At 43.6% G+C, this 9,447-nt stretch overlaps 1 protein-coding gene and 1 non-coding gene across 2 annotated transcripts; both read right to left on the bottom strand.

Annotated features, from left to right (window-relative positions):
• Positions 1-1,427: 1,427 nt before the first annotated feature.
• Positions 1,428-1,772, bottom strand: LOC136533570 (uncharacterized). The gene has a single exon (XM_066526128.1). It carries the CDS (start codon positions 1,770-1,772, stop codon positions 1,428-1,430), a length of 345 nt encoding a protein of 114 aa, XP_066382225.1.
• Positions 1,773-4,973: 3,201 nt separating this feature from the next.
• Positions 4,974-5,080, bottom strand: LOC136533574 (small nucleolar RNA R71). The gene has a single exon (XR_010778507.1). It is a non-coding gene; the product is annotated as a small nucleolar RNA R71 (small nucleolar RNA).
• Positions 5,081-9,447: the final 4,367 nt, after the last annotated feature.

The raw sequence follows: 9,447 nt of genomic DNA, 5'->3' as shown, positions 1-9,447 counted from the left end.
AAAGTGGAGCGGGAACTTGACTCATTGTCAATGCTCTCCCTAACTTTACCTTTATTGCATGACTACCATAACACAACAACCCAGGGTGCGTTGTGGGGATTTAAGGGGTGCCTAGCCGACCCCCCAAGGCCCCTTTAACTATTCACAATGCTTTGAGTGGGGCTATGAAGGGGAGCTCCCAGGGAGCAACGCCCCTATCCCATCTCTGGCTTCTTCTCTTCTTCCTCTCAGATCCAACTCCTGGCAGATGGGCTATTCTTCTCTTCTTCTCTTCTTCCTCTCAGATCCAACTCCTGGCAGAGACTTAGGTCCCTCATTGGGATGGGCTGTTACAACAATGGCCTCGGTGGCCATGATTGCCGTGCCCATGCTACTAGTGGGTAAGTCTATGAGAACCCTAGGTTTATGGTCGTTTCGTGCCCTAGTCATGTCCCCCAAAGGGGAGATCCTCAGCTTCTCGACTATGCCACTTGTATAGTTCCTAAGCCCATCATTTAGTGCTTGGGAGCTTGCTACCTCCCTCGGTGGGTCACCACGAGTGGCTCGAGGTTAGTACTCAGACATTGTTCGATGGGTAGCCAGTTCTGCTTCTGAGCACCTAGCTAAGGCCTTGTGTGCCCACCTATGATCATCCCTTGCACTTTAGGTGCTTTGGGTGGCCTTGAAGCTTGATGGGCTGGCCTTAAGAATCTTAGCAATGCCTCTTCTAGGTGGCCCGTGCTGTCACGTGGCTAGGAGAAACGATCCATTGAAGGATCGAGAGACAGAGAGATAGCTACAAATGAAACGAAACAGAAACAAGAGAAGGGAGAGATGACATAGCTGGTAACACAATGGTCAGGGCCTTGCCATTAGCATTTGACGATCCTTCTCCTAGTTCCCTCGTCGCTCAGCTCGTTCCATCTGTCCTGACCCTGCTTGCCTAGAGGCCTTCAAAAAAGAGCAATAGGTGATGAGTTAGCTGTTCCTTTGGCATAGCCGAGCATCTGCCAAGGTCGCTTAGGAAGAGGGAGGTAGTAACGAGATAGGGAGAACAAAATGGTTGGACAAATGAGACTTATCTTGGCTTTTATTGTTGGAGAGGTGTGTCGACGAAGGAGGTCGGTGGGCGTGTCTTAGCTCAGGAGGTCAAGCTACTGGGTGGATATCTTAGCAATAGCCTTCCCTCATGGGGAAAGGTCAAAACTCACCTCGATCGGGTTAGCACCATCTGGGGGGCTGAGTGCCTAGATGGATGGGCTAGCCATGCTACTGCTGCCGCAAGTTACGTCCAATGCCTCATCGACGCTCGGTTCGTCGAGCATCACCGTTGCCTTGACTCCTTCCTCCATCGGCTCCCTTCCTACATTGTGGCTAGAGCCGACGGGATCACAGCGGGCAAACAGTGTGTCCGCTTGGGCAACGTAGTCTTGCTTGTAGTAGTATGCCTACTCGAAGCCGCCCTCAATGGTGATGACCCCATTTGGGCTGGGCATCTTTAGCTTTAGGTAGGTGTAGTTGGAGACGACCATGAACTTAGTGAAACATGGCCAGCCAAGGAGATCATGGTAGACACCGGGGAAGTCCACTACCTCGAAGGTGAGTGGCTCCTTCCAGAAGTTGTCCGATTGGCCGAAGGTGACGTTGAGCCGAATGTGCCTGAGTGGGATGGCTTCCTTCCCTGGGACGATCCCATAGAATAGTGCCTTGCTGGGGCGCATGCTACTTCGTGGGATGCCCATCTTGTTGAGGGTGCTGGCATAGAGGATGTTGAGGCTGCTGCCTCCATCCATCAGCACCTTGGAGAGGCGTGTGGTGCCCACGGTTAGGTTGACCACGAGTGGGTAGCACCCCGAATGAGGAATGCAGTCAGGGTGATCCCCTTGGTCGAAGGTGATGGCCGTTTGTGACCACCGGAGCCTTGTCGAGGTGGTGAGGGTGTGGATGGTGTTCACCTCCTACTTGGTGATGTGGCGTTGCCGACGGCACTCATACACTTGGGACCCATCAAAGATCATGAGGAATGGATGTGTAAAAGTCTCTTGGCTAGTTCACCTAAGGTAACAAGAAGAAAGATAGGTCGCGTAGCGAGATTTTAGGGATAGAGATCCTAAGCTAAGATAGCTTTGTCACTATCGACTTACTTCGGGCATCGGCTTATACTTGGTCTGCCAAGTACCTCCAGCTTCCAGCTCTACGCTGAACCTGCACATGGGGGATTACAAGGGACGGACAGTGCTGTCACCACCTACCACCTACCCCTCAATCATAGGGAACAAGGCAAATGGAGGTAGCCTCTATCCTAGACACCAGTCTACGCTATCGACTACTACTCTAGCATCGTACAGGGTTATCCGTCTTTATCAGGAGCCCTCTACTAGAGTATCCATCACAGGGATGGACGATGAACCCACAAGTAAATCATAAACAAGAGTAACTTAAAGTAAGAGCTCACCACCGTAGAAGAACACAAACCTTTGCACTCCAAATAGTACTAGATTCATCGAGGTACAAGTGAAGAGGGAGCCGACATTCCTGGCATTCCTTCTGCTATGTGTACAATGGGCCCCAAGTACACTAATGGAGGTAGCCGACAATTCCAGTACTTCTCCATCTCTTTCTCTTTCTCTTCCTCACTCACTTCGTAAACTAAAGAGCTAAGATATGAAAGTGGGGCTCCTCCTCTTCTTGCTTCATTGTGTATCTTGTGTTGATAATTGATGGATGAAATGTGAGAGGGTGATCTCCTCCTTTTATAGCTCAAGTAGGATGGTTTGCTGAGGTATTTTAGGAAAGCCCCACCACAACCGACCTTAGGAGCATTAATGTTACCGCCCTACCGAAGGTGGGCCCAAGGGGCACCAGTGGCGGTGTGGTCGCACCACCCTGGCTGGGCTGCCTCGGCATCGCCTTCACCTGGTGGTTTGCTTGATGGGCCTAGAGTGTAGCCACGTCAGTGTGTGGCCCAAGTTTGTAAGGTAACTGGGCCATCCTTCTATTTGCTTGAGTTGATTTGCGTTACGCTTTCTCTATTTGTGCAATTTGACTATTTTCCATATGTATTCTATGTATGTGTCCTACAAATGCACAACTCACCAAAACCTATGGAAATCATTAGTTTAAAGGCCTATTACTAGGTTTGGTTTTCATTTGAGTGAATTTTATACAAATGTTGGTGGTTAAAATTGTGAGTTAAGGACCGCCAACAAGCTCCCCCACACTTAGTCCTAAAGGATGGTCGGCCTCCTGGTCCCACATGTCAATCTCCGCTTCAACGTCGGTTCCTCCACCGCCTTCTTGATTCCATCTATGCCGTTCTTTCAAGTTAGTTTGATCCGAGGGCTCAGGATTGATGCTACGGCCTATATAACCTGCCCTTGCCCCCACCTTTAGAGCATGCTGCCATAAGTCAAGATCAGATTAGAAATTAGGGTTCCTAGAGAGAAGATAATAGAGCTCCAATTCTTCAAGTTTCTAGTATGGGCTAGCTAGCAAGGTTCAAGTAGAGTGTGGGCTATTGCTCAGGATTTTGGATCTGCCGTCTAGAGACTGGTATAGCAATTGTATCTCTATATTTATGACTTTGTGCTACTTCAATATTAAGTTGCTATTGATTATTATCCTAGTTTGCTCTAGTTGTATGCTTGATATAGTTATGATTTATGATGAATTTATGCATATGTTTGCCAAGCACTTAGCTCAGTACTCAAGTGAGTTAATTGGTCAACATTATGTAAGCATGGTGCTTAGATACTGTTTGCCTACAGATGCATTCTGCACTCTGGGTCATGAGGTAGATCGTGGATGTGACACTCCCATTGAGTCCTTTGTAGTTCACTCCCCATTTATAGAGCAAGTAGAACGTGATTGCGATGGGAGACAAGCTCTATTCTTGATCTTCCTTAGTAATGTTCCTTATGAATAGATCCAAAGTTAGTTATGCTATAGATGAGAGTGTATATAATTGGGTGTACAAAAGACTTAGTAAATAAGAAATGACTTAGGAATCTTTTGCTCTTCACGAATCTCTGTTTAGTCGTACTACATTTTATGAGTCTCTATTTCTATCTCTAGAATACCATTATTATCTTACACTTATCATTTATTTATCATTTAGCTTACCCCTACCATAGCATGAGAGTGGTTTTATCATAAGTATATATTTGTCAATATCTCTATGCCAACAATCCCATAGCTCCTCCCTATGGATTAAATATAAATAATGATACTCGGTATACTCCTAGGTGAAATGCTACAATGGTATATTATCTGTGCACTTGCGGATACTTTACTTAACATATATAATTTTCTTTAAATTTACTAGTGTCAGTAATAATTACCAACCATGCATTTCTGGCATCATGCTAGGGATGACAACTTAGTAAAGTGATGCTAAGAAATGTCAACAAGCATTTCTAGTGCCGTTGCCTAGGAGGGGCACATGGCTAAGAGAATTGACCAAATAAATACTTATTGATAAAAGCATAACACCTCTGCTTTAGTAGCTTACCCTTGTTTGTCTTTGTTCATATCTTACATAGGGTATTGTAGAATTGGTTGTGATTCATCAACAACTTCCAAATAGAATCAACCAAATCAAGAGGAAGCTCAACACCAGTTTCTGAAGCTATGGCTGAAAAGAATCTTTGTGAGTTCTCTGCTCCAAGCACTGAGAACATTCACACTGGACCAACACTCAATACTAACAACCTTGAGTTTGAGCTCAAGCCAAGCCTCATCAACATGGTGCTAGCTACCCCATTCAGTGGAAAGGCACATGAGGATGCTAGTGCTCATCTTTACAATTTTCTAGAGATAAGTAGCATGGTTGTCATCAAGGACGTTGCTCAAGACATTATACTACTTCACTTATTTCCATTCTCACTTGTGGGAAGGGCAAAGTAGTGGTTCTACATCAATAAAGATTACATCAACACATAGGCAAGATGTTCAAAGGCCTTCCTAGAAAAGTTCTTCCCTATAGGCAAGACCAATGCCTTAAGAGGAAATATTTCTCATTTCCAACAGCAGAAGGGAGAAACCATTCCAGAGGCATGGGAATGTTTCCAAGAATATGTTTTAGATTGTCCTCATCATGGAATGGAAGATTGGTTGTTCATGCAAAGTTTTTACCATGGATTAACTCAGAAAGCTCTTGAACAACTTGATGCCACTGCAGGAGGATCATTTATGTCACTCACTCTTGGAAAAGCTGAAACTCTTATGGAGAAGATAGCCTTTAATCAAGGCTGGTCATCATGCAACATCCAATCATGCAATAAGAGCAAAGAAGTACTAGAAGAGGTGTGTGCACTGTCAACCAAGATGGACGTACTGTTGAATTGGCTTGAACAACGAGCCAATTACAAAAGAGATCATCAGGCCATTCAAGATGCATTCACTGCTCAAAACACATGTGGAGAATATTTGGGGGTTGATTTCCTCAAATATCAAGAGGATGCAAACATCATCATCAACAATTCTGCTCCACAACAACAGAGACAAGGATGGAATCAACAAAATCGGTCAAATTACCAACATAAGTACCTAGGTAATTACTATAATTCTTCTAACTCCAAACAACCATCCTTGAGGGATTTAATCTTAGAACAAGCCAGGATTAATAAAAATATTTCTAAAAAGCTTGCTTTTAATGATAAGGTCCTAGAAAATATAAATACTAAAATGGATAGTTTTTTTTGTACCATAAAAGACTAACTTAGCTATAATAAAAAGATAGAATCTCAATTAGATCAGTTGGTCACTGCTCTGCCTATTGCCACTAACATTGAAAAGGTCAATGCCATAACCACAAGAGGTGGCAAGTCTACTCGTGATCTGCCATATCCAACAACGACAGGTAAGACATCAGCAGCAGTACAAGAGGAGAAGAAGGATGATGAAGTTGAAGAAGTTAAGCCACAAGCACAGGAAATGATGCATGATTTTCATGGCACCACCTTGCTACCGTTTCCATGTAGAAATCGAAAGGCTAAAATGCATGAGTAGTTTGGTAAGTTTGTAGAGGTAATTCAAAAGTTATATATCAATATTCTGTTGCTAGATGCCATACAGGTAGCTACCTATGAGAAGTACCTTAGAGACATCCTGAACAATAAGAGACCACTGCCCACCACTGAGGTAATCAAGTTAACGGAGGAGTGTAGTGTGGCCATCCTAAACACATCACCTGTCAAGAAGAAGGATCTAGGATGTCCCACTATCGATTATTCGATAGAAGACCAAAACTTTGAGAATGCGCTATGTGATCTTGGAGCAAGTGTCAGTGTCATGCCCAAGAAGGTTTTTGACAAGCTCAACTAGTCAACACTCACACCAACATCGATGTGCTTGCAACTAGCCGACCAATCAGTCCGCTACCTTGTAGGAATCTCTAAAAATATTCCGGTAAAAATACAAAACTTTTTTGTTCCTATGGATTTTGTAGTACTTGATATGCAGGAGGACATGAAGACACCCCTCATTCTTGGGAGACCCTTCCTGAGCACTACAAATGCTCATATTGATGTCGGAGCCGGAGAAATTAAATTCCATATTAATGGAAAGGAATAGCAGTTTGCCATCAAGCCAAGACCGGAACAATGCTCCAATTTGGAGGGGCATGAGAAGCAAGTATCAAGGTTTGTATCTCCAGGACCGAAGGATACACCTGAAGAATGAACCCGATCAAAGAAGTTCGGTTCGGTGGACTCAAAATTCCAAACCCTCGCTGGGAGGTAACTCGGTAGTTATCTATATTTACTTTTCACATTATATTTTGCTTATTTTGGCATATTTGCTTTTTAGTACATGCATTAGAAAAATGAAACAAAAATTCTCATCATGGCATTATTAAAATTCAAGCCCCATGTAAAAAGTTTTTAGGAAGCATAAAAACCTATAAGAAATATTTACTGTGGGGGCGTAAAAAATTTAAAAATACCATCATTCATCTTCTTATATTTCATAGTATCACAAAAGTATTTTTGCATTATATTTTTATACACGTATACGGTAGAAATATAGGAGACACATGGGGCCCACTCAACCACCACCCATCAGTTCCATCTCCACTCAACATCCATTTCTACTCTCCTTCTCTCTGCACCATCTAGAATCCATATCCACCGAAAGGAGCACTTCATTCACTTAACCACGAAGCAAAGAAAATATCTGAGAGAGGAGAGGCCATTTGGCCACCTTGTGGGGCTAGCCAGGCCCACCACTAGGCTAGCCGGCCTGCTACCTCCCCCTCTATAAATCCCACTCCTTCCTTGCTGCTCTCGGCCTCAGGCACAACACAAAACAACCTTTCAAGTTCAAAATTCTAGTTCAAAATTTCATAGTTGAAATTCCCTTCGTAGAAGTACTGTGGAGTAAGAAAGAGTGTGAGGAAGTTTGAGTGTGAAAGAAGTGCTAAAATCATGAGAAAGAGAGAGAGGTGCTGCTAAAATTTGAGCAAGAAAAATAGAGTTTGAGACAGGACGTGCTGTCCAAATCAAGAGAGTAAATTAAAAAGAATTAGGGTGGAAGTCATGCCTAAATCTTGATTAGAATATTTACTAGGCAATCTTGGACGACTGACTTTTTGGACAGCTAAGCACTAACATTTTTATTTTCCTAATCCCGTTCCATGAGTTGTGCTGTCTTGTATCTATTTTGTAGGAAAATGAGCAAGATCATTGGCAAGCTCAAGCGCGCGATATCGTTCCGCTCAATGAGAAGTTCTTCGTCCCGAGCAAGCACTGACATGGAGGTCTATCCTCCGTCTCCCACTATTGGAGCACCATCTTGATCAGCCCCCATGGAGAGGAACGTTCTTCTACAAGAGAAGCAGCTCAAGCTCTACATGAAGATCTACATGAAGTTGAAGACCTAGGATTTTGTCCTCACACCTGCCTACGATCCAGCCTTGCTTCAAGCCACAGGTATGACCTCTGAATTTGAACTTATTTTTAAGACCGTAGGATGGAAGATGCTTGGGAAATTGATGAGCCAGGGGTGCAAGCTTTTGACTACTGAATTCTTGTGCACTTTGCAACCCACCGATTCAGAAGTTTCATTCAGACTTTTCGGAAAAGAATTTTCTATTCCATGGAAAAATTTTAGTGAACTTTTTTGATTTCGCTCCCAGTGCATAATTGATGTAGACTCTACTATACAAGACTATGATAGAAATAAATTTTGGAGGGTGATTTCAAAAGAAATTGGTTGCTACCGCCCTCGCACCATTGAAATTCATCACCCTACTTTGTGATTCATGCATAAATGGCTAGGATTTTCTCTTTTTCCTAGAAGTGATTTCTGCATAGTTAGGAATGATGAACTAAAACTGCTCTATGCCATGATCAAGAGAAAAAGTTTTCACCCATAAAATTCATGATGGCGTAATGGTCAGAAATTCCTGGTCTTAAGGGAGATGTTGGATGCACATCTTTGGTCACCCGCATAGCTAGAAATTTGGGTCTGCTAGAAAATGCTTCTATTACTTATATTGACGTTCCTCGTTGGCTTATTTTTTATGACTACTTTAACCATGCACACATGTTAAAAAAGGGTAAGGATGGGAAATTAGTCATGATGTATGTGGATTATACAACCAAGTTCCTGTTACCAGATTGAAACCTCGGTTTGTATGCAGTGGATTCGTTTGTCTTTGATTTGTAGACAAAGGAGGAAGCACCTCATAGGAGTGCCTCTGTGAGGATCACTCACAACCTGTAGCCTTGATACCGTGGATATGACCCCATTCCAGAAGGGCCTGCTTTCACCAGCTACATAGGATTTGATCAAGCAGGACCTTCCTAGGTGCACTATCCTCAGCATGTAGGCTAGGACCAGCTGGGATCTTCCTGTATGTACCAACCTAAACATGCTAGGTGGGAGCAGCCTTCTCCGCATCATTCGGAGAGTTCCTAGCATTAGGGCTCAAGTGCGCAATGCAGGATGGCAACTTTGACTATTATCAGCAGCAGCCATATGAGGAGGTCTCTAGTGGCTACCAGGGAGGACGCATGTCCTTATCTGCTCGTGGCTTCCATGACCACCCCATGGGCTATCATGATCAAGACATGGGCCATCATCCGCCACCCATGGGTTACCATGAGTAGCAGATGGAACATGCTCGCTTCGACACTAGACTCACCACCATCAAGTAAAGCCAGCATGAGATCCAGAACACTCTGCACTAACATTCCTAGTGGCAAGAAGAAGCAGTACAATGCCTTGCCGCCATCCAGCAACACCTGCAACAGGAGATCAACAATTGGAATTACTTGTTTGGCAAGCTCAACTTCGACCCACCTATCTGAAGGACCATAGTAATACCTAGCTTGGGGGAGGAGCTCCCATTACCTCAGGTAAGTCTTCTTTCTAGTATTTTATTATTTTCTTTAGTTTATTTAATTTTTGAATTTGTATTAGTTAAAAAAATGCAAAACTAAGAAAACAAAATAAAAATTTGCCTTT

The sequence above is a fragment of the Miscanthus floridulus genome, unplaced genomic scaffold, assembly GCF_019320115.1.
Source record: "Miscanthus floridulus cultivar M001 unplaced genomic scaffold, ASM1932011v1 os_1000_1_2, whole genome shotgun sequence".
In the NCBI taxonomy this organism is placed as follows: Eukaryota; Viridiplantae; Streptophyta; class Magnoliopsida; order Poales; family Poaceae; genus Miscanthus; species Miscanthus floridulus.
This window is presented reverse-complemented; position numbering and strand designations above follow the sequence as displayed.